General features: G+C 56.8%; 1 protein-coding gene across 2 annotated transcripts in view; it reads left to right on the forward strand.

Annotated features, from left to right (window-relative positions):
* SPNS2 (SPNS lysolipid transporter 2, sphingosine-1-phosphate) overlaps nucleotides 1–22,901 on the forward strand; it is a 37,666-nt gene extending 14,765 nt beyond the window's left edge. The window contains exons 2-13 of one of the 2 annotated variants that reach the window (XR_011247019.1): nucleotides 918–983; nucleotides 10,724–10,860; nucleotides 14,873–15,024; nucleotides 15,261–15,327; nucleotides 16,847–16,989; nucleotides 17,287–17,439; nucleotides 17,564–17,753; nucleotides 18,060–18,125; nucleotides 19,949–20,047; nucleotides 20,143–20,306; nucleotides 20,618–20,778; nucleotides 21,321–22,901. Coding sequence is in view for 1 of the 2 variants with exons in the window: in XM_069542775.1 (XP_069398876.1) it covers nucleotides 918–983; nucleotides 10,724–10,860; nucleotides 14,873–15,024; nucleotides 15,261–15,327; nucleotides 16,847–16,989; nucleotides 17,287–17,439; nucleotides 17,564–17,753; nucleotides 18,060–18,125; nucleotides 19,949–20,047; nucleotides 20,143–20,306; nucleotides 20,732–20,774 (1,280 nt within the window). In the remaining variant the exon portion in view is untranslated. The remainder of the gene's footprint in view (nucleotides 1–917; nucleotides 984–10,723; nucleotides 10,861–14,872; nucleotides 15,025–15,260; nucleotides 15,328–16,846; nucleotides 16,990–17,286; nucleotides 17,440–17,563; nucleotides 17,754–18,059; nucleotides 18,126–19,948; nucleotides 20,048–20,142; nucleotides 20,307–20,617; nucleotides 20,779–21,320) is intronic. The other variant, XM_069542775.1, reaches the window with a different exon arrangement.
* Nucleotides 22,902–23,086: the final 185 nt, after the last annotated feature.

Below are 23,086 nucleotides of genomic sequence, written 5' to 3' on the forward strand. Positions count from 1 at the left end.
GCTCTGGCCTGTGGTCCGGCCTCCTGTTGTCCTGAGATAAGCTGAGGCAGAGGCCCTGGGGCCTGTCGGGGCGGAGGATTGTGCTTACCCAGGAGCCCTGGTAGAGGGCTAGGTGAGGTCAGAGGGGGCCAGGACGTTGCTGGCCTCCATACATCCAAGGCCCTGTCCATCCACAGCTGTCAATCGTTTCTAATTGTTCTAGTTATCAACCCCGTTGATGCTCCTAGTGGGAGTGCAGAGGTGGCTGGAAGTTGGGTGAAGGGCAGACATGGCCTCAAGGGCTCCCATTTCCCCAAGAAAGCAGGCCCGGAGCCCTGCCTGGTTCCCTCTGCATCTTGGCTCCTCATTGGAAAATTGGGGGTCCTATTATACTCCCGAGGACAGCTGGGGGGACATGTTTGTGCACATGGGCAGGTGAGCAAGTATAAGCATTGCCTGTGTGCTCTCACCACCCTCTCCTTGGTCAGAGGGCTTTCCCTGCAGCTTTCAGAGGCTGCCTGTCCACTCTCTGGGGTGTGGGCTTCGGGGTCTCCCCTGAGGGCAAGGTCCACCTCTGGGGTTCCAGCACCTAGTCTGGGGCTGGGCTGCAGGTGGGCAAGAGGCCCAGGCTGGCAGTAGGAGGCTTGGCTGCCCTAGGTGGGCTGAGTGATCATGGAGGCGCCTCGCTTGTCTGCTCCTCAGACCCCACACTGGCTGAATGCAGGGTTAAACACCGCAGAATGGACGCTTGGCCTCCATGGCTCCCAGTGGCCTGGCTAAACTGGGCAGGGTGGAGTTCTCTAGTTGGGGCCAGGCTGGGCCCGGAGGGGCGGAAAGAGGACTGGGCAGAGGCTGAGGGTCACCTGGCTGGGGCAGAGAGGTGTGGGTGCCCTGGGCTCAGGCGTCTCCAATAATCACCCTCTGTCTTCTCCTCCCAGGTGTTCTTCTGGATATCCAGCAACACTTTGGGGTCAAGGACCGCGGCGCCGGTTTGCTGCAGTCAGGTGAGGCTCGTCTCCCATCCTGGTCCCCCCACCTGGCTTTCTACCTGGAGGGGATTCCCTGCCTATCTCTTCCGCGGTCCTGACTTGCTGAAAAGAACGTGAGCTTCGTGTCCAACATCCCACCTTGTCACTCACATAAGGCACCACTTCTCCCAGCCTCTGCTTCTATTCTTGTAAAACAAACAGCACCTGCCCTCAGGGCTGTGGGTAAGAATGTAGGCACCTGGGAATCACCTCTCAGATGCCAAAGCAGGAAATTCTAGCTGGTCAGCCTCGGAGCAATTTGCAGACCTAGGGCAGAAGCCTGAGAAACCTGGGTCCCAGACGAGACCTGGGTCTGAGGTTCTCTGCCCCTCTCGCCTGGGATCCTGGCCTTGGGACTGATGGGGAGGAAGGGCCCATCCTCCCTGGGCCAGGGCAGCCTGGCAGGTGATTATGCAGTTATTCCAGCCTCTCTGCCCCTCCTGTTACATCCTAGGGCTTGTCCTGACCCGGCCCTGACCTAGCTGTGTGGCCGGTTCCCTTGGCCCTGGTTTCTTCGGGCTGTGAGGCCCAGTTAGATGTGGGGGAGAAGGTCTGTGGTCTGCATTCCAGTCTGGGAACCCCGTCCCCTCCCGGGCTTTCTGGGGAGGCAGGGGTGGAGCAAGCTGGCTCCATCCAGGAACCTGCCTGACCTGTCTGGGTGGCATTCCAGCATGCCCAGTGCCAGGCCTCCTTGAGCCATAGCCACTCAGCCAGGCTCCGTTTCTCACTTCCCAGGTGGGGTCTTCTGGGTTTAGAGAAAAGGCAGATGAATAGCTCCAGGGTTCAGTCCTAATAGGTGAGAATGGACAGAGCTGGGACTGGGGCAAGTCTGTGGGGCCCAGCTTCTCCTAAGGGCATCCAGATGCCCCCTGCCTCTGCAGATATCACCTCCCAAGCCCCTCTGTGGGCTCTTTGCCCCCTCCCTGCCCTTGCTTGGCCTCCTTTGGCTGGGTCAGAGCAAGTCATCCTGTCCTGGAGCCTGGGACAGGTTCCTCTAGCCTCTTGGGCTCCGGGCAATGCACTGACCAGCACTTAGAGCCTGGGAGACGGGGGAGACTGAGGTCAAGCCCAATGGGAGTGTGGGAGGGAGCAGGCTGCCAAGCTGGTGAGGGAAGGGCAGGAGGGAGCCTCGTTGCCCATCCTCCTCCCTCCAGAGCCCCTGAGTCACTAGGGACTCAGCCCAAGCCTCATCCCCTTCCAGGTTGCTGACTGATCTTCCCCCGCTCCCGCCTCCTCCATTCAACCCCCCATTGATGGAGGTCAGGGCCAGGGCATCCACCCAGGGAGAGGGTGGGAGGGCTGCAAGGTCGTGGCTTTGCCACAGTTATGCCCTGGGCTGTGCCTTTCTTGGTTAAGAGAGAAGTCACGGCAGCCCCTACTTATCCCTGGTCACCTGGCTGGAGGTGGACAGACCATCCACAGCATCTTCTTTGATTCGTCCTCTGCCAAGCTCCCTTTGGTCGGCTTCACTTTCAGGATGGAAGCATAGAGGTCAAGAGAGGGGAAGTGACTTGCTTAAGGTCTCATGGTGAGAGAGTAGCAGGCCTGGCATTGGAACTTCTGCGTATGGGGTCCTCTTGGCTTGGGAGGGGACACAGACACTCACTGGATTGGTGAGGCTTGTCCCAGGCGTCAGAGTGTCTGGCATTTCAACATTATTGGGGTGAGTGACTCTGGGCCATGCTGAGCATTTCCAGTACTCTCCAAGACCCTCTAGTTTTCGGCCTGTGGTCCTCATCCCACCCCCCACCCTGGGCACCAGCTGGGAGGGCTCCCCAGAGTGTCCTTGCCCTTCTGGCCAAGAAGCCAGGTGGGCTGGACCAGAACGTGACTCAGTGGGCTATCAGGCAAATCATCTAATTGGCCTGGGCCCAGGCACCTGTCTCTTCCCCAAGCACTGATAAGGTCAGAGCCAGGTGGAGGGCGCCAGCCAGGTGTTGGTGCTTGCCCAGATCAAAGGGCCAGGATTGAGGGCTGGGTTGCCTGCTTATTTGTGGGCACCAGGGGCTTCTGGGCCAGGAGACAGGGTTGGGGGGCAGGGGCAGAGAGTTCGGCCTGGGCCTGCCCATGCTGTTTCCCCTGGGGACCAGAGCATGAAGGCTGGTTTGGGAAGAGCCTACTTTTGGCAGCCCCCTTGCATATTGCTGCCAGCTCTGAGCCGGCCCCTCAGCTGCAGCAGCCATAGCTCAGCCTCTGGGAAAGCCCACAGCAGAAGTACAGCTCTTGAGTCTTGCTGTCTTGGGAAGTCAAGAGTCCCCATAGCCTATACCTAAAGGGGCAGCTGTTGCTAAACCTACTGCTCAGCAGACCCTGCGCTAGGCTCTGCCTTGGACTCAGTCCTTGCATGCAGGAAGATTCCTTGTATTGATGGGAACAGAAGACGTATTTAGTCCCCACCCAGCGGAGACTGTGAGAGCCTGGGGTGGTGGTGGTTGTAGCAGAGAGCGTGGACCTAGCTGTGTCTGGTGGCAGGTCAAGACTTCCCCGAGGAGGGGACATTTGAGTGAGGCTTTGAAGGATGAATTGGAGTTTGCTCAGGGGAAAGCAGGGCTTCCCAGGTGGCGCAGTGGTAAAGAATCTGCCTGCCCATGCAGGAGATGTAGGAGACTTGGGTTTGATCCCTGGGTCAGGAAGATCCCCTGGAGGAGGGATGCAACCCACTCCAGTATTCTTGCCTGGAGAATTCCATGGGCAGAGAAGCCTGGCTGGTTATAGTCTGTGGGGCCTATAAAGAGTAGGACGTGACTGAGCGCACACACACACAGGGGAAAGGACTTCAGTTAGCTTGGTGATCTGTCAGAGTTTCCCCCTTCCCAGCTGGATAAAATATGTCAGGAAAACATTTAAATGACATAGCTGAGTTTGAAAGCTAAAGCTAGCAGGGACATTTCCAGGTGATAGAATCAAAGAGTTGAACTCAGAAACAGGAGAGGGAGCTGGTACCAAAGCCAAGCGGGGACCAGCATATGTCTTAGAAACTTGTTACAGTATTTTTAATGTAAACATTTTTATCACAAAGACTTTCAGATATACACAAATCATAGAATAATGTAACAGGTTTCCATAGATCTATCACCCAGATTCATCAAAGGATGACTAGTCTGGACCAGTTTCCAGACTTGGGGGTATTCTTTACTTTGAAGATTGTGCAGAGCAGATTTGGGTCCCTGAGTTTTTAGTTGATCACCAGTATATGGGTGATTCAGTTTCTGCCTGGGGTTTCCCTGATTTCAAGCTATATACCCAGGCTGATGGACAGTTTTTCCATCCGTGAAAAGACATCACTTCCTTGGTTCAGCATTTTAGCAGGGAGCCAAGTCTAGCTCGTGCTTTGTACAGGCCTGGGAATTCCACCCACTTCCACAGACAAGCATCTGTTTTCAGGAATCCCAGCAGAAATAAATTCCAAACTGCTCCTTAGGGAAGCTGTCATGGCCCAGGACTTGCACAGGACACAGGTGACAATTCCCACTGAAGACAGACCCAAATTCAAAATGAAACAGAGCATACAGGGAAACCCACATTTGTGGGAGAGAGTCCACCAGCTCCGAAAATGGGGAAACCCACTCCTAAAGAATTAGAACAGACTCATTTGAAAGGACTTTACGTTAGGTATGTTGAACACTCAAAGCTCTAAAGAAAGAGTAGAATTTATAGGACTGGAATAGCACATTATTTAAAAAAAAAAGAGTAAGGAGATGTTTAAAAGCCCTAAATTCAAAATTCTGGAGTGAAAAATATAAGTATTAAAATGAAAAATAATTAGATGAGTTAGCAAGTAGACTAGACCCAGTTGAAGAGAAAATAAGTGAACGAGAAGCTGGATTTAAGGACACTGGCATAAATGCAACTCAGGGGAGCGGGGAGTGAGAGTGAGGGCTGTGCTGTTGCTGGCTCTGGTGTGAATTTTGTTGTGGGGAGAGCTAAGTTGAGGGGCTGGGGACAGCAGGCGGGGTCTGATGGTGTGGAGCATCTGGGTTTTGTCTGGAGGCAGCGGGGAGCCAGAGAAGATAGCAGAGCAGGGCTGGTCCCTGCAAGGTATGTGCATCAGGAGGGTCACGCTGGGGCTGAGTGTGGGAGCGGATGGCGGGGGAAGCTGGGAGGCAACTCAGCGCTGGGGTTTGTGGCATCACGTGGAAGGGCTAGGATTCGGGGGCAGGGGTGCAGGGACAGAGGAAGGGCCAGCTCAGACTGAAACCAGACGGCGCCTTTGCTTTGGGACTGAGTCTCCCTCCCCACTTTGCTCCCTCCCCACTTCAGCCAGCCTGGCAATATCCTCCAGCTTTGGCAAAGACTCAGGTTCTGCAGGCAAAGTTGCGCAGCCCCTGTGGCTGTCCCCCCACGGCCCTCCTGTCTGAAGGGATGCTGGAGAACCTCTCTTCCAGAGGCCTCAGTGGCCAGCCTAGGGTCTAAGACTAAGCAAAGTCTGAAAGAGGTGTAGTTCCCCTCCTTCCTTCCTTGAGTGTGGTGGGTGTCCAGGCACCGATGTGGGGTGGTGGGAGCTGATCTGGGTCCTCCTGGTCATCTTAGCCAGCCTGGGCCTCCATCCTCCATATCCCATGGGCAGGCATAGCCTGACTCCTGCAGCTCCGTGCCTGCCCAAGCTCCTTCCCTGCCCACAGGATGTGGAGGATGGTGAGTCTCCTTCCAATAATAAGTTGGTCGGATCCGGATTTTGTAAAAATAACCCTGGTCCAGCCCAGGCTGAGGTGGGGCTGGACACGTGCTCCAAGGCCACGGTGTGGGAGCCCAGGGCTCCCCCAGTGCAGACCTCACCCGCTCCTGCTCCAGGACTACCTTCTCAGCAGCCCCAGGGGGTGGGGTGTGGGGGTGGTGTGCGGGGGTGGTGGTGGTAGAGGGGTTCCTGGGGCTGTCTGCCAGGGCTCAGAGCTCTCAGTGGGGGTTGCTCCGAGCTGTGGGTGCTGGCTTCCTCAGCAGGCCCACTGGGAGAAAGCTTTCAGCCAGCACCACAAGAGGTGGAGGGCGCCTTAGGGACGCTCTCAAGCCCTGATGACTTCCTGTTGGCCCTGCGAGGAGGAGGTGGGACTTCCTGGCGGTCCAGTGGTGAAGACTCTGCGCTAACACTGCAGAGGATGCAGGTTCTGTCCCCAGGGACCTAGATCCCACAAGCATGCGTGCGTGCGTGCTCAATTGTGTCCGACTCTGTGACCCCATGGACTGTAGCCCGCCAGGCTCATCTGTCCATGGGATTCTCCAGGCAAGAATACTAGAGCGGGTTGCTCTTTCCTCCTCCAGGGGATCTTCCCAATCCAGGAGTAGAACCTGCGTCTCTTGCATTGGCAGGTGGACTCTTTACCACTGTGCTATTCAGGAAGCCAGTGCTGGGAGGCAAAAAAATTAAAAAGTGGGAAGAGGGCTTCGCCCATCTTGCAGAGGAAGCAGCGAGGCTCCGACCCAGCTTCTTCTGGTGAGCCAGGGGCTCCGACTCCTCCCACACCACCCTCCGAGGCCCTGCCCCCTGCCCTGGCTCCCTGCCTGGGGCTCCATTGTCTAGGACCTGTGGGCTCAGCACATGTGAGCTGATGGAGGGCTTCCCCACGCCCTGACCACAGGATGTCCTCGTGCTGGGAAAGCCATCCCTACCGAGACCAGGGGTGGGGCAGCCACTCTGCCCAGAAAGCTCTCCTTGAATAAACAAAGACTAGGGGGTTGGCGGTGGTGGGCCCGGGAAGCTTCTAGCCTCGGCTGGTCTTTATTTTCATCAGAGCTTCCTGCTGGCCAGAGAAGGCTCTCGCCCTTTCCTGGGACATGGGTCACCTGTCCAGGCCTTTGCCCATGCTGTTCCTCCCATCGGGAATTTGTTTTCCTCTGGTCCCTACCTGGTTGTGTTCAGGCCTTTCTGCTGGCCTGTGCCATCCCCGAGGGCCAGGGGAGGTCCTTTCTCTTGTCTGCCCTGAACAGAAGGGGAGGGCTCTCAAGATGGATTGAGTCTTTCTGCTGACCTTGGACTCCCCTGTCCCCAAGGGGAAGGCCCTGAGGAACAAGGGAGGCCAAGGTCAAGAGGGTTGCTGTGTCATCTTGAGCAATTTCCTCCACCTTCCAGTGGCTCCAGCTGTAAAATGGGACTCGGTGCCCTTTGGCAGGATGAGGGTGGGGAAAGGGCGTGGCTGCTCCAACAGGAGTCCACCTGCAGTCGTGGGTGCCTCTGGCCGCCCAGACGAGCATGCACAAAACCAGTGGGGAAAGTGCCAGAGGGGCTGCATTCCGGTTCCGCTGTGGACAGGAGGGTAGGGTTGGACCAGGACGGCGGGATGTTGGGCTGAGGCCTGACCCACCTCCTTCAGCCTCTGCACCCATCCAGTGGGGGCTTGTCTAGTGCTGCGGATCTCCCACTGCCCACTCACTAACCGCCAGACCCGGTCCTAGGGGTTACGGCCTGGTCTCCGTCCCCATCCCCTGCTGCTCCCTCCATCACCTTCCCAGCCTGCAGCCTCTTGCATCTTCCTGCTGTCCCTGACACACCCTGAACTTTCTCTGACCTTTGGAACATCAGCTGGGATCTTCTGCCTTGCAGCCTGGCAGTCTGTAGTGTGATTTAGAGCAAGGACTTCGGAGTCAAGTTGGAGTATAAATTCTGGCTCAGCCACACACTAGCTGTGTGATGTCACTCCTTTAAGCCTCTATTGTGTCTTCTGTGAGATGAAGATGATAAAATCAGATTGTGCTTATGTCCAGGGTACATCCCTGGGCCTTGCCTAGAATAAATGCTCCATAAATGGTAACTGCAGTTATTATTAATGGTCAGCATTATGGCTCATTAATAGTCATACGATTTGTAACTGATCTTCTAGTATTCTTGATTTTAAGTGTTATCATCACCACAGTAAATTCATATGGAGCCTTCAATGCCCAACTCTGGCATCACTGTCTCCAGGAAGCCTCCCTTCACTGTCTTGGCAGAATTTAGCCCTACTTGCTGGTTCCTTGGCATTTTAACTCTTTAAGCTGGTCAACCCACAGATGAGGTCTACTCCCTGGTTGGACAGCGGGGGCAACTCCTACTCTGATTTTTCTTCTGCCCACTCCCCACCTTGCAGACACAGGCATAGAGGGAACGATTCTTCCTTTTTCCCTAACATGTGGAGTCCTCAGGAGACTGCAGTCTCTTTCCTACCTGTATTCTGCTCTGATCTCAGGCAGATCCTGGGAGACAGGCCCAGCAGGAACAATTCTTTTTCTGGATATAAGGAAATAACTTCTACCTTGACCGATCTAAACAAGGGCCCTTTGTTGACCAAGGTTGACCCACTCTGGGCAGGGCGTGGCACTAAGCACTTTACAAGCACTATCTCAGTAGTGCCCAGAGCAAGCCGGGAGTTGCTATTTTTATCTTCATTTCACAGATGAGGAAGTTGGCACGCCGGAGGTGGCTTAGACTCCTGAGAGTTGATTGTTAAATTTTCAGGAATTGTGTGAGCTAGTTGTTAAGCACAGACCGTTGTTAAAAACTAAATTACATCAACTTACAATTAAACAGCATATTAAAAACAAAGGTAATAAACACTCAAGATTCATCACTTCCTAATTATTTTACTGCCTTGTACTTATTATCTACGTCCTTTAAGTTATTTATGTCTGTTGAATCTGGATGGTAGACTCATATACAGCTCTCCGTGACTGCGTATCTCTTCTCAATTCTGATTAGTGACATCATGTTGGGAGCTTGAAATCAGGCCACATTGGGAGTATTTGCACCATGCAAACTGGCAACACTACTCATCAGGGCCCGCCTCCCCCTGCCTTTTAGAGAGACAGTTGCTAAACATTTATCGGCATACCACGGAATGAGGAACAGAGAGGTTGTGACCTGCCCAAGGTCACCCCGCTGGCAAGGAACCCAGCTGAATTCGAGCCTGGGCAGTGTGTCTGGAGTCCAGATTCTTGCACCTCTCTGCTGTGCTGATTCTGCAGCAGGCCCCCATCACCCAGTTGGGATTACAAAGTATCCTCACACCCATACACACTCTCTGTCTTCCTCTGGAGGATAAGAGACAGTCACGCGGCCCCAGCCTGCCCTCCTCCCTCCGTCTGTCTCTTCTCCTAGGGGCGCAGGCCTGTGAGGGACCAGACAGCCCCTGTGAACGTCCAGCGTGGCGGTCAGAGGCCACCCTGTCTGCTCACCAGGGCTTTGTCTGGCCATCTGCCCGTCAGCTGCGGGTCTGCCTTCCAGGAGGAGGAATCAGGGGCTGCCTCTCCGCATGACCTGGTGCCTCCCCTGCCTTGCTGGCCTCTTCATCCCACCTGGGACCCCCAAAGCCCCTCCCATCCCGCTAGAGCCATCCCCATGGGGTCCTCTAAGACTGCTGTGCTCTTGTTCTGGAAGAGCAAAACCAGGTCACCTCACGCCTCTGCTCAGCATCCTCTGGTGTGTTCCTCTCTCACTAGAAGCCACAGTCACCTCAGTGGGCCACAAGGCCCTGCCTGCCCCATCTGGCCTTTCCTCCAGGTCCCTCTACATCAGCTACTCTGGTCTCTCTGTTGTTCCACAAATACGCTAAGCCCACTTCTGCCCCAGGACCTTTGGGTTTGTTCTCAGTCTAATATCTGCATCATTCATCTCCTCATCTCCTCCAGGTCTTTGTTGAAATGTCACCGTCTCTGACCTTTCTTTTTAAAATGTTTACGCTTGTATTCTTTCTCTTACGCCCTTTTCCTGTCTCCCTTTTCTGCCCTTTCCCCCTCCTTAGCACTTGTCACCACCTGACATACTGTATCTTTAATTTTATTTTCTGTTTCTCACTAGATTGAAAACTTCAAGAGGCCAGGAAGTTTTGTCTTTGTTGAACGGATGAAAGAATGGATGAATGAGCGAGTTATTGAATGAATGAATGAAATGGTAATGTTCCTAACTGTTAGGAAAGCCTCTGTAGCTCACTGGGAGTTAGGGTGGCTGTGTGGTCAGGCCAGCATGAAACCTGGGTTTCCAGGTTCAGTTCTGCCCTCTTTTGCTGTGTGGCCTTGGGTGCGTTCCTTTCCCTCTCTGGATCTCTTCTTTCGAATGTAATAAGGAGAGTGGTGTGGCAAAGTATAAGGAAGACTGGCTCGAGTCAGGCAGATAGGAGGTCAAATCCCCAATGGGACATTTACTGCCAGTGGGGCTCTGGGCAAGTCACTTCTCTCTGAGTGTGTGAGAGAGAGAAGTAAGATGGGACGGGGGTCAGAAGGACACACAAGATGGGATGTGGTGAACCCCTAGAGCAGACCCTGGTGCATGAAAGTGTCCAATGAATAAATCTTAACTTTTGAAAAGTGAAAGTCACTCAGTTGTGTCTGACTCTCTGCCACCCCATGGACTATAGTCCATGGAATTCTCCAGGCTAGAATACTGGAGTGGGTAGCTGTTCCCTTCTCCAAGGATTGAACCCAGGTCTCCCGCATTGCAGGCGGATTCTTTACCAGCTGAGCCACCAGGGAAGCCCAAGAACACTGGAGTGGATAGCTTAGCCCCTTTCAAGTACCCGAAGGGCTCACCTTCCACTGGGCATTGAAGAGGATGTAGTCGTGCGGTCTCCTAACCCAACGGGGCTGTCCTGGCTCCCCTGGGCCAGGGGTCTGGCTGAGGCTGCCCCTCTTGGGTGCGGGCTGCTTCCTCAAAAGGCACTTGGTCTCTTGTTGGGTGATCTGAGCAGGTGGGCTCTGCCATGGGACCCTCCCACACCCCTGTCCCATCCCTGAAACTTTCCTCTCCCGCGCAGTTTTCATCTGCAGCTTCATGGTGGCCGCCCCCATCTTCGGCTACCTGGGTGACCGCTTCAACAGGAAGGTGATCCTCAGCTGCGGGATTTTCTTCTGGTCGGTGGTCACGTTCTCCAGCTCCTTCATCCCCCAGCAGGTGAGGCCTGCCCGGGTTTCCCACCCGGCATTCCTGTGCATCCTGTCCACGTGTCCTGGTTCCTCCAGGGGGTGGCTAGTCTGATTGACCTCTCCTAGTCTAGACTGGGGTTGCAGCCTGTTGGGTTCAAGTGTACTGTGATGAGGGTTCTTTGGGTGCTTCGATACTCTGGCCTTGCCGATGGGCCTTCCCTGTGCTGGCCTTGAGCTGAAGGGCTTGTAGCCCAGTGGGACATCTTAATTCTCCCTGAGCTGCTTCTGGTTTGCAGAGAATGTGGGAAACGGGGAAGCAAGTCGGGCCAAGGAGTCAGGACCTTGGGTCCTAGTCTTGGCTCTGCTGTCACCTTGCTGTGTGACTCGAGATATGTCGCTCCCTTTCTCTGGGCCTCGCACAGTTTGCTCTTTGTCCAATGACCAGCTGGTTCCCTGGATCAAAGTCCTCTGGAAATAAACATCAGTTTAACCTAAGGAAGATGTTTCTGACTTGGCCCCCACAGTTCAGGGTTTGAAGATCCCAGTTCTGTGGCCCATTCCGCTTTGTGATCTGGAGAAACTTGCTTTACTTCTCTGAGCCTCAGTTTCTTCATCTGTAATAAGGGGATAACACTTCTCAGCTTGAAGGGCGGTTGTGAGAAAAAACTGCACTTGTGGATGTCCACACCCTGACACATACATGGAAGGTGTTCAACACATTTTTATTTCTGTTCTTTCTTCCAAAGAGGAGATATGGTGCTCTGATAGGTAGTGAGTGTCCCATCACTAGGGGTGTTCAAGCAGAGAAAGGACAATCACATGATGGCTATTGTAGATGGAGATAGAGGAAGAAGGGGGAAAATCAGGTCTTATCCTCCGGGAGTTTTCAGCCTAGGGGACAAAAGAGGAGACCCTGGCCTTGGGAGCATCCAGGGTGGGGGTGGGAAGATGTGACAGGAGCTCCCACATTCAGACTTTCAAGATATGCAAAGTGCTGAAAGTCCTCACTGAAGACAGACAACAGTCTTTGATACCCATATAGTCAGGGAAGACTTCCTGGAGGAGGTGGCACTTGAGCTGGGCAGGCAAGCCTGGTAGGTTTGGCCTTTTGGCGAAGATAGCACGGGCTGAGGGAGCAGCCCTATGGAGGCATAAATGGTGTAGAGTATTGACAGATCAAGGAGGAGAGTGCTTTGACTGGAGAGGACGGCAGGGACCAGGTCATGGAGAGCCCTGACTGCCAATTTGGGAGGCCTGAACTTCTTTCTGGGATCCTGGGAGAGTCTGAAGAAGGGAAGGGTGAGTCAGATTTACATTTATGGAAGGAGGTTGGAGGTGAGGGCAGAGAGAACTGGTAGATTTGGGGGTTCCAGCTTTGCTTCATGGGGCAACTTCAAGGAGGAGGGTCAGGTCAGCTAAGCTCCAGACCTAGAGCATCAGGCAGAGTCTCATGGCCACAGTCAAAAATGAGGACTGGACCAGAAGAAGCTCCTGGGCCTCCTCTGGGTCTTGTCCTGCCCACGAGGCTGCTTCTGGGATTGACCAGTGAGTCTAGGACCATGATGTCCAGTCTGGGCACCGTTCCCGGTGTGTGGAAGGAAAGGAGAGCTGGGGAGAGAAGATGAACAGAGGCAGAGGCAGAAACAGACGGGTCACTCCCAATTCATCTCTAAATTCACTGCTGCCATGTTCTGAGTCCCGTGGGGGGTTTTGGTGGACCTTGGCAATGTGATTCTGGTTAATTTGGCAGAGAAAATGCCCGGGAACAGCCAAGAGCAGTGAGAGTAACAGGGAAAGGGGCTTTACCCCATTAGTTATCCCAACATGGCTATTCCAACTAAAACAGCAGAGGGATAAACTAAGAGACTGGGGAAGCAGAGTCCTCCTTTTCATGGGAGGATGAAAGTTGCATCTCAGATAAACGGTGTTGGGAGGACTGGCTGTCCATCTGGATGGAAGATAAAGAATGGTCTGTATTTCTAACCACACTTCAAAATAAACCCCAGATAGATGAAAGTAAAGTTAAAAGCAAACTATAAAAATCAACAAGAAAAAGACAAATAGCTCAGTAAAAAAAATAGGCAAAGGATAGTGAGAGGCAGTTCCTGAGGAAGATCCCCAAAGGGCAATGTATGTAGGAAGAGATGGTTCTCTTCTTCGAGAGTAATGAAAGCACTGCAAATTAAAACAACAATGAGAAGCCATTTCACACCCATCAGATTGGCAGCAATTAAAAAGGCTGACAATACCAAGTGTTATTAAAGCTGCTGGTGGGAGTGTAAATTGGGAGAGCCTCTTTGGAGAGCAAAGTGGCAGGATTTTATAAAATTCTGTGTACACCCCAGAGCCCTGCCTTCTACTTCGAAGTATATGCCGAAGAGAGAAACTCCACCTCATGGACACGAAGTGATGGGTGCATGCAAGGACGTTTGTCATAGTTTTGTAATAGAAAAAAAAAAGAGACAGGGAGAGAGAAGACAAATAGTCTAAATGATCATGACTAGGGGGATGCCCAGATAGAATGGGGTGTATTCATGCTATAAGATTCTTGGCAGCAAATGAATGAACTAGGTCTACATTAACCAGCGGAAATGGGTTTCCAAAAGATGAAGGGAAAAAAAGCAAGTTGTGGGACAAGATGCATGGAGAAAAACATGGTCATTTGATTTTTTTCTTTGAAAGCACACAGGGGACACTAAATGTTGTCACCTGGTATGTGTACATACAGGCAAAGGCAGAAGTCATGGCAAATATACAAGATATCCAGTTCCAGGGGCAGGAGTGAGGCTCAATGGGATCCTTTGTCAAAGAGTCTTATCTGCCTGCTCTTGGAGCCCAGGAGAACAGGACATCATTCCCATTTTCTTTCTCTTTCTAAAATAAACGCAAAAGATAAGAGAATATATATATATACATATATATATATTTTGTTGTTGTTGTTGTTGTTCTGGGATGGACTAGCCCTTCCTGAGCAAGATGTGAAATTCAGAAACCATTAAGGGAAAATCAGCAGCTGGGACAGCATTGAATTGAATAACACAAAATAAAGCTTCTGTGTGATGAAACTCTCCGTAAAAAAGTGGAAAGAAAGATGATGGTGGAAAATGTTTGTGACCTATCTAATAAACATCAATTCCCATGACATATAAGAAGCTAACAGAAACCAATGCAAGACAAAGAATCCAACAGAAAACTAAGCAAAGGCTATGGGCAGCTGATTCCCAGGGAAAGAAGCACAGGCAGGGGCCAGGGGAAGGAAGATGGAGAGTGAGAGGGTGAATGAACTATGGAAACGAGAGGCACAGAGAGGGGTGGGCAGGACCAGCGATGCCGAGAGAGGTCTGGGAAACAGATGGAGATGGAGGGCGAGAAACCGGGAGACCCGGAGGAGGGTTGGATGTGGGCGATGCTGGGCCGGATGGGTGGGCAGGGTGAGGCCAGGGGAAAATGACCAGGCTTGGTTCTCAGGCCCTGGGCAGCTGGGGGTATTGAGGGGCTGGGTTCACATCAAAGCGGGTAGGACCACTGGCAGCTGGCAGGGCCCCACCCTTCCCGGCTCAGCTGGGCTCTGCTCTTTGATGTGTGATGGGGGAGGGGTGACAAGCCCACTGGGCTTGCCCTGCCCATTCCCCGTGTACACTGGGTCCTCAGTGCCGCCAGGGCCAGCCCAGCGGCCCTGTCAGGGATGGGACTCAGAGTGGGGCTGGCTTGAGGCTCCCGAGGTGGGGCCAGAACCCAGGGAGGAAGGCTCCTAATCGGTGGGGCTGGCAGTGGAGACACAGGCTGTTGCTCCTGCCACACCTACAACTCTCAGCCCGTGAAAGTCCAGCTCCATCCCAGTCCTGGGCCCAGTCCGACCCACTATTCAGAGGTGGGAACTGAGGCCTGGAGCCGCCTGGGGTGTAGTTGTTGCTCAGGCAGTGGTAGGGCTCCATCCTGGCTCCGAGGCCCCGCAGGGGGTGGGGAGCAAAGCGGGGACCAAGGATGAGCAGGCAGAGGAGCAGGACAGTCTCCCAGCAGCCTGCGCCCCTCCCCCACAGCACTTCTGGCTGCTGGTCCTCTCCCGCGGGCTGGTGGGCATCGGCGAGGCCAGCTACTCCACCATCGCGCCCACCATCATTGGCGACCTCTTCACCAAGAACACGCGCACGCTCATGCTGTCTGTCTTCTACTTCGCCATCCCGCTGGGCAGGTGAGGGATCCAGGCAGGGTCCCCTCGGATTTCTGACCATCCCCTCTCCTTGACGTCTGGCTCTCTGTGACCTAAACATGCGGGCGGTCAGCGTTGAAAGCCGCCGGGACCAGCTCCCTGGCTGGCTGAGGGGGGTGTTGGGGTGGGACAGGGCTGGCGGCCTCCTGGACTGGTGAGCATCCCCTGACCCCCGCACCCCTGCCCGTCCTTGCCTGACGACGTTGTTTTCTCTGCAGCGGCCTGGGCTACATCACCGGCTCCAGCGTGAAGCAGGCGGCCGGAGACTGGCACTGGGCCTTGCGGGTAAGGACCCCTCCCCCAGACCAGCTCTTGCCCAGGGTCACCCAGAGGTTCGGGGACAAAGCCCAGGCCTGGCTCCCTAGCTTCCCACCTCACGGACCTGGGCTCTTCTCCATGAGCCCACTTTGAGGTGTTGGGGAGCCAGACTTGCCCCTGCCACCCTCAGGGGCCGCAGTCTGCGAGGACAAAGGAAATTCCAGGTTCATGGTGGCACTTCCTGGTTCAAGCTGGGGGTTGGGGGGCACTGTGCCAGGCTGGGACTGAGACAAGACCTCTGTGTGGGGCCGCTTCCTGTCCTGCGGGAGGATTCAGCACAAGTGTGCCAAGGCCCCAGGACGGTGCAATCAGAGGAAACAGAGATCCCCAGTCTCGCGAAGGAGAGGAAGCTTAAGACAAAGTGTTTTTTCCTCAAAAGCAGGAAGGAAGCAGCCTCCGTGGAATTTTTTGACGGGGGTGGGGGAGACAGCAAATGGACAGGAACTCCCCAGCCCACGGGCTCCCAGGCCCGGTGGGGGTGGGTACAGATTTCCCGGTTCTCATGAGCCGGTGGAGGAGCCGGCGGATTGGAATCCAGGCTCCCACGATGTGCTCCTTCCATCCGGAGAGAGGCCTGGGGCCTTGGAGATTCTGTTCTTGACACTGGGAAGGATGCAAGGAAGACCCAAAGGGGCCCCTGCGCCTCTGTTCTCCGGGGACCCCCATGCTGCTGCAGCTGCTTAGTCGCTTCAGTTGTGTCCAACTCTGTGTGACCCCGAGGACTGCAGCCTGCACCTCTGTCCGTGGGATTCTCTAGGCAAGAGTACTAGAGTGGCTTGCCATGCCCTCCTCCAGGGGATCTTCCCAACCTGGGGATCAAATCCGGGCTGCCTGCATTGCAGGCAGATTCTTTACTGCCGAGCCACCCACATGGGCCCCTCCCAAATGATCACCTACTTGATATATTAGCTGGAAGTTTCATGCCCAACCAGTCCCTTCTCAGTGTCCACCCTCCCCAGGGAGAGGAGCCGGCCTGAGAAACTTTCCCAGACCCAGGGAGGTGGGTAAGAGCTGGTATCTGGCCCCTGACCCCAGGAACTCTCCTTTCCTAGTTCTCATCCGCCCACCTACCTGTCTTCCTTTTGTTCCATCTATCACCCATCCATTTATCCTCCTGTTTCCATGTGTTAATTCATCCACCCAGCAATCCATCCATCCAAGGATTCATCCATCTGTCCGTCTATTTAGCAATCTATCCTCCTTCCTTCCTCCATTCTGACCATCCCTCCCTCCTTCCCTTTCACTTTCAGTCCCCTCTCCCGTCCTACCCCTCATCTGGACAGCCCATTTGGAGCCCACCAGCCCTTTGTGCTGGCATCACCTCTGGTGGCTTTGCCCAGTCTGGAAGGCTGGGAAGATATGAGCCCAGAGGAGGAGCTCGGGGCCCAGAGAAGGCATGGCTGGCCTGGTACCCCTTCCCAGTGCCAAAGAAAGACAAAGACTCTGGGGGCCTGGTGTCCTAACTTGGTGCACCCTGCCCCGCCAGGTGTCCCCAATCCTGGGCATGATCACAGGAACGCTCATCCTTGTCCTGGTCCCGGCCACGAAGAGGGGCCATGCCGACCAGCTCGGGGGGCAGCTCAAGGCACGGACGTCATGGCTCCGAGACATGAAGGCCCTGATCCGCAAGTGAGTGCCGCTGGGAGGGGTCCAGTGGGAAGAGGGAGGGGTTCCGAGGTGGGAGGACATCCCCCCCTTGCCTGCTTGGCTGTACTTTCTGGCATCTCCACTGTCGACAGTGCTGAGACCACTAGCGTTTATAATTCCTGAAGCCAGAGCCCTTGGCCCCGGAGGCCTCAGGGAAGGCATCTGAGGCCTTCTGCCCTTGGGGGGAGGGTGTGAGGGAGGGAAGTCTGCCTCCTGGGCCCTGCCATCTGCAGGGGTGCCAGCCCTCCGCTCAGTGTCGCTGCCCCGGCCTCTCTCCAGCCGCAGCTACGTCTTCTCCTCCCTGGCCACGTCGGCCGTGTCCTTCGCCACAGGGGCCCTGGGCATGTGGATTCCGCTCTACCTGCACCGTGCCCAAGTTGTGCAGAAGACGGCGGAAACCTGCAGCAGCCCGCCCTGTGGGGCCAAGGACAGGTGGGGCCGGGCCTGGGGGTCGGTGCCAGGGGCCGGGCGGGGGGTGGGTAGAGAGGGATGCAGTCAGCCCCCGTACCCCAGCTCTGCCCCCTAACCCACACCCCACTGTCCTCTGTCTCTGCAGCCTCATCTTTGGGGCCATTACCTGCTTCACGGGTTTTCTGGGTGTGGTCACGGGGGCAGGAGCCACGCGCTGGTGCCGCCTGCGGACCCAGAGGGCTGACCCGCTGGTGTGTGCTGTGGGCATGCTGGGCTCCGCCATCTTCATCTGCCTCATCTTTGTGGCCGCCAAGAGCAGCATCGTGGGCGCCTATGTGAGTGCAGGGGGTGGGCGCAGGGGCTCTGGAACAGGAAATGTGGGGGTGGGGTCCCCACAACTGGAGGCTCCAGGCTTCTGTCCTTGCTCTGACCAGGGCTTGGGTGCCCTTCAGGGCTGTGGGCCTGGCTTGAAGCCTGTAGGTTACCCACAGATTTCTCAGGAGCCTCACTGCCAGGAGCTGGCGGCGGGGAGGCTTGTGGGGGGCTCCCTGCCAGCAGCCAGGGTGCAGGGAGCAGCCTGGGACCTGTAGTGGGTAGAGCGCCCTCTGATGGTTGTTCTGGTCTTCCCCGACCCCGGACAGATTTGCATCTTCGTAGGGGAGACGCTGCTGTTTTCTAACTGGGCTATCACTGCGGACATCCTCATGGTAAGGCAGGCCATGGCTGACCACTCAGGGCAGCTGGGGAGGGCGGGTGAAGGGGTGAGAGAGCTGGCAGGACTTGTGAAGGGAGACAGCGGGGATTTTGGGGGTCTGCATTGGGCCAGGGTCTGGAATCAGAGGGTTGAGCAGGCAGAAGGGAGGGATGTGGGGACTGGGTGCAGAAGGGTAATGTCTGGAGGCCTAGGTTTGTGGCCGGGAGGCTGGCAGTGCCAGGCTGGCACCGACGTGGTGCTGTCTGCCAGCGCTCCGCCCCCAGGGTCTGAGCTCCTGTGGACTCTGCCCTCTCTGGCTCAGCCTGGGTCCCGGGCGTGCCTGCCTGATGCCTGTGGCTGGGCTGGGTGGACAGAAGCTGTCTTCACAGGGCCAACAATGGGCTCCAGACCAGCCAGCCAGGGACAAAGGGCTGTCTGAGTGGTGGCAGGGGTTTGTGTCCTTGAGCAGGGACAGAAGCAGTCTAGGAGGGACCCGGAGGGGCCTGTAGCCTTGATAACAGGCATCAGTCTGGGGGTGGTGGTTGGAGACAGGGTGACATGTGGTCCTGACCTCAGGGATCCTCCAAGTCGGGGCCAGGAGAGGGTTGAGAGGAGGGTATGTGGGGGACTGACTGGTGGTGGGGAGAGTGTCTGGGAGGTGCTGGGGGTGGGACCCTGGGGGGCAGGGAGGAGGAAGGACTCCTCAGGGGCCACCTTCAGGGCACCTGGTGTTTGCTGTCAGAGTACGGGTCAGCCTAGGAGGTCAGATTCTGCCTGGGTGTCGGGCCCCTGCCATCTCTCCTCCTCCAGGAAGCCTGCCTTGCCTCACCCGAGCTTCCCTGAAAGTCTGCTTCACCCAGGGTTGTCTCTCCTGACTAACCCCTGACCGGCCCATGGCTAGAAGGGTGGGAGATCTGACTCAGCTCTGCACCTCAGCATGGTGCCAGGCGTGGGTGGCAGGGGTGGGCGGGGTCACTGCGCACGTGGGAGTGACGGTCAGAGTGAGACTGAAAGTGCCCTTGGCGGTAGGCAGGACCCCTGCTCTGCCTCTACCCCCAGGGGCAGCCCCAGCTGCTGGCAGGGTTTGGGTCCCAGGGAAATTGTGTCCTATTTTATTAAGTGTCACAGCTAAGTGACTAATTATTCCTGGAAACGGGGCCATGCAATCGAGGTCTCCCCTCCCCCTGCCCCCAGTAACTGGCTGCCTGGCGGGCACTAGCTGCTGTCATAGTCTGGCCACAAAGGGTGGGCTTCTGGGGCAGGAGGCTGCCCAGGGCACCCGCTGAGGTGGCTGCTGCTCACCCTCTGCGCCTCTGCCACCAGCCCTTCTGTCTGGCCTTGGCCTACCCGGCTTTAGAGCTGTGGCCCCTTGTGGGTCCGGACCTGCTTGGTCTAGGCAGGAGGGTGGGTTTTGGGGGCCCAGGGGCTCTGGCAGTCGGTGCTGGGAGTGAAAATGGAGGTTCTTCCAGGCAGGGTCCTCTTCACCAGCATTGCCCTTCTCAGCCAGCCTGGGCCTCGGCGGGGCAACCAGGATGGGTCTTTCCCCTGCGGGGGAGGTGAGGGCAAGCCTGAGGCTGGGGTTCTGGTCCCAGGGCAGCCATGTGCCATTTCTGTGCCTTTGGGCCTCGGTCTGCCCATGACTGGTGCACTTGGCTCCCTGGCGAGGGCCAAGTGCAGGTGCTAAGGCAGTGTGGACTTAGGAGCTGGAGGAGGGAGTGGGGAAGACAGGAGGACTTTGTGTGAGGCCATGGGAACATCAGAAGTGTTGGGCCCCCTGATGAGGCCAGGTGGGTCCACCTGGCTCCCCTGGGCTCTGACCTGCCACCTCTTGCACAGTATGTGGTCATCCCCACCAGGCGGGCTACTGCCGTGGCCCTGCAGAGCTTCACCTCCCACCTGCTGGGGGATGCTGGAAGCCCCTACCTCATTGGCTTTGTGAGTACCAGGGGCTGCAGGGGAGGGAGTGGGCGGGTGTGGGGGCTTCGGGAGGTGGCCCCGCCCTGACGTCCACCGGCTCCCCCACCCCCCAGATCTCCGACCTGATCCGCCAGAGCACCAAGGACTCCCCGCTCTGGGAGTTCCTGAGCCTGGGCTACGCCCTCATGCTCTGCCCCTTCGTCGTGGTCCTGGGTGGCATGTTCTTCCTGGCCACCGCGCTCTTCTTCCTCAGCGACCGTGCCAAGGCTGAGCAGCAGTGAGTTGGTGGCGTGGGTGGGGGTGGGCCTGCTGCGGCTGTGACAGGGTGAAGTGGATGGGTGCACCTGGCTGACGAGGTCCCCGCCTCCAAGAGGTGCAGCCTGCATCACTAGTGGGAGCCCACGGCAGCACCGGGGTTTGTGTGGTGGGTCTAGACAGTTTCTCTGGAATGAATGGTTTTCGGGGCTGGGCTCTGCTCCTTCATTTTCCTCTCATCGTCTGACTTCTTTCTCCTCTCCTCTTTACTCCCCCCTCTCTCTCCCCTCTCCCCACTCCTGGGCTCTCCCACCTCCCCCTGGGGCTGACGAGGTCCCTGCCCAGCACGTCCGGCCCGCCGGCTCCCGCGATGCGATGCTCCAGAGCAGTGCCCGGGCCCGGCCCCCGCTGATGTGCCACCTTGACCCCCGCCCGTCTCTCCCCCAGGGTGAACCAGCTGGTGATGCCTCCTACATCCATGAAAGCCTGAGGCAGTGAGTGTGGGCTGGGCAGGCGGGTGGGGGGAGCTTCTTGTGGGAGGGAAGGGGTGGGGATCTTGGAATAGGGAGCTGTGCAGAGGGATGTTCTAGACTCCCTGTGAGTCACCTCCTGCCTGAGCACATCCCAGCCCTGGGACTGGTCCTCTTCCTCCAGTAATGTTGCCTGGATGACCGGTAGACCCACGGGATGGGGGGTGGGGTGGGGTGGACAGGCTCCCTCTTCCAGTAAATCAGCTCCCCCTTCCTTCCTCAGAAGGGCTGGGGGCACAGGTCAGGGTAGGGACTGGCCAGGAACTCCCTGCTGTTTTCTGGGTTCCATCCTCCCAAATCCTCCTGGAGGTGCCAGAGCCCAACTCCTACTTGGACCTTCCTCTGGGCCTGGCCTCTGGGAGCCTCAGCTTCCCAGCAGAGGAAAATCCAAGGTCACTGCCCCCACGCCTTGGCCGTGGCAGATCTGCTCTCTCCCTTCCAGTGGGCCCCAGAGGGAGGATCCCTGGATTGGGTGTTGCACCTGACTTCTGACCCCCTCCCTCCAGGTGCTGCTGGGATAACGAAGGACCCGGACTCCTGCCTAGTCTGGGAGGTGTCCCCCGGCACCCTGGCCCTGCCAGGCTGTCCCGAAGCTTTCCTTGTGACCCACAGTGGGGCTCCCACCAGCTCTGGTCTGGGACTGCTGAGTGGCAGTGGCTCCAAGAAGCTGTGTCCTCAACTAACCTGGAAGGCTGTGTCTGCTGGAGCCATGCCCTGGGACAGGCCACCCCCAGGCCCCGGTCTGGGCCACAGGGGCCCTGGGGTCCTGGAGGAAGACAGCCCCCCATGGGTGTGTGGGGAGAAGCTGGCCTGTCCCCAGCTTATGTGATCCTGGGGCAGTGTCTTCCCTCCCCAGACCCTGGGGCCAGGAGGCTGGACTTTCCCATGCAGCTTGCTGGGCAAGGTGCTGGCTGCAGCTTTGAAGACCCAACAGCCCCTGGACTACACAGAAAGGAGGGGGTCCAGGCCTCAGGGCGGCACTTCTGGCTCCCCAAGGGCCGGGTGGGTGAGGACCTCTGACCTTGAGGACACTGGACTCAACCTGGCAAGAGCTGGGCACCCAAGCTGCTGGCGCTTCCCAGCCTGGCTGGCCACTCTGGAGGACACTGGTCTCTGCCTTGGGCTGGCTGTCAGCTTGGCGGTCTCCCACGTGGGGGACCGTGCTGACAAGGAGCTGGCGTCACCGGGAGCGAAGGCCCTGGTGGCAGTGGCACACCACCTGTGCCCCATGCTTGAGACCTTTGGGGGTTCCCCGTCCCTACAGGGCTCCTCGGATCCACTGAAGCACCCCCACTGTCCATCCCCTGCCTGACCATCCCCACAGATGCCAGGAACTGACTCTTGCCCCCAGGCTGGACCCCTTCCAGGGGCAGCGCCCAAGGGAGTATTCCCAGAATCTGTAGGGCGGGAGCCAGGGCTCTGGCTGCCAGAGGAAACAGCCATCCTCCAAGCTTCCTGTCCCTGGGAAGAGGCTGGTGGAGGCTAAGGTGCATCAGGAGAGGCCAGCACTCGAGTCACCTCCCTGTGCATGTCAGCCGCTCAGTTCACACGTTTCCATGTGGCTGAGACCCCCACCCCTGCAGCCACAACAGGGTACAGCTGCCAACTTCACATCAGACCCCCCACGCCCCCACTGACGCTTGTCCCCTCTGCTCCACACACTCCCTCCCCACCACATCAAGGTGGTTCTGGTCTGGTGGGCCCCGTGGGGCTGGCAGGAGACCCTAAGAGCCGGCCAGCTTAGTGCTCCCTACTCAGTTACTGGTTGGCTTGGCTTCAGGGGTGGGTAAGTTGGTGGAGCACCCACTCCCTACCAAGCTCTGGGGTACCCTAGGAGGGGGGCTTAACCAGGGGGTGGGATTCCCCCGAAGACCAGCCTGGCCTCCACTCCCACCCCAGCCTCAGCCCGGGGCCCCAGCAATGTTTTCTTGTTGTACAAGAACCAGGTCCAAGTGCTGCTTCCTCTTCCTTCCGGAAGCCAAACTGCTCCTTTATTTTTTAGAGCTGCTGATTGTGAATCTCAGAGTCTTAAGAGAGAAGCCAAATATATTCCTCTTGTAAATGAAGAAATAAAGCTATTTAAGTCATGCCCTGGTGGCTCCCGCAGCAAAGCAGCCTGGGGGGTGGGGATGAGGGGCACGAGGTGTGGTCACACTTGTACTCAACCCAGACAGACACCAGAGCCCTGGGCCTGGCCCACAGCATCTGGGAGCCAAGGTCCCAAAGGGTGTTGTGTGCTCGAGAGCGGCAGCAGGGCCCAGCTTAGGGCTGG

The sequence above is a fragment of the Ovis canadensis genome, chromosome 11, assembly GCF_042477335.2.
Source record: "Ovis canadensis isolate MfBH-ARS-UI-01 breed Bighorn chromosome 11, ARS-UI_OviCan_v2, whole genome shotgun sequence".
Lineage (NCBI taxonomy): Eukaryota > Metazoa > Chordata > Mammalia > Artiodactyla > Bovidae > Ovis > Ovis canadensis.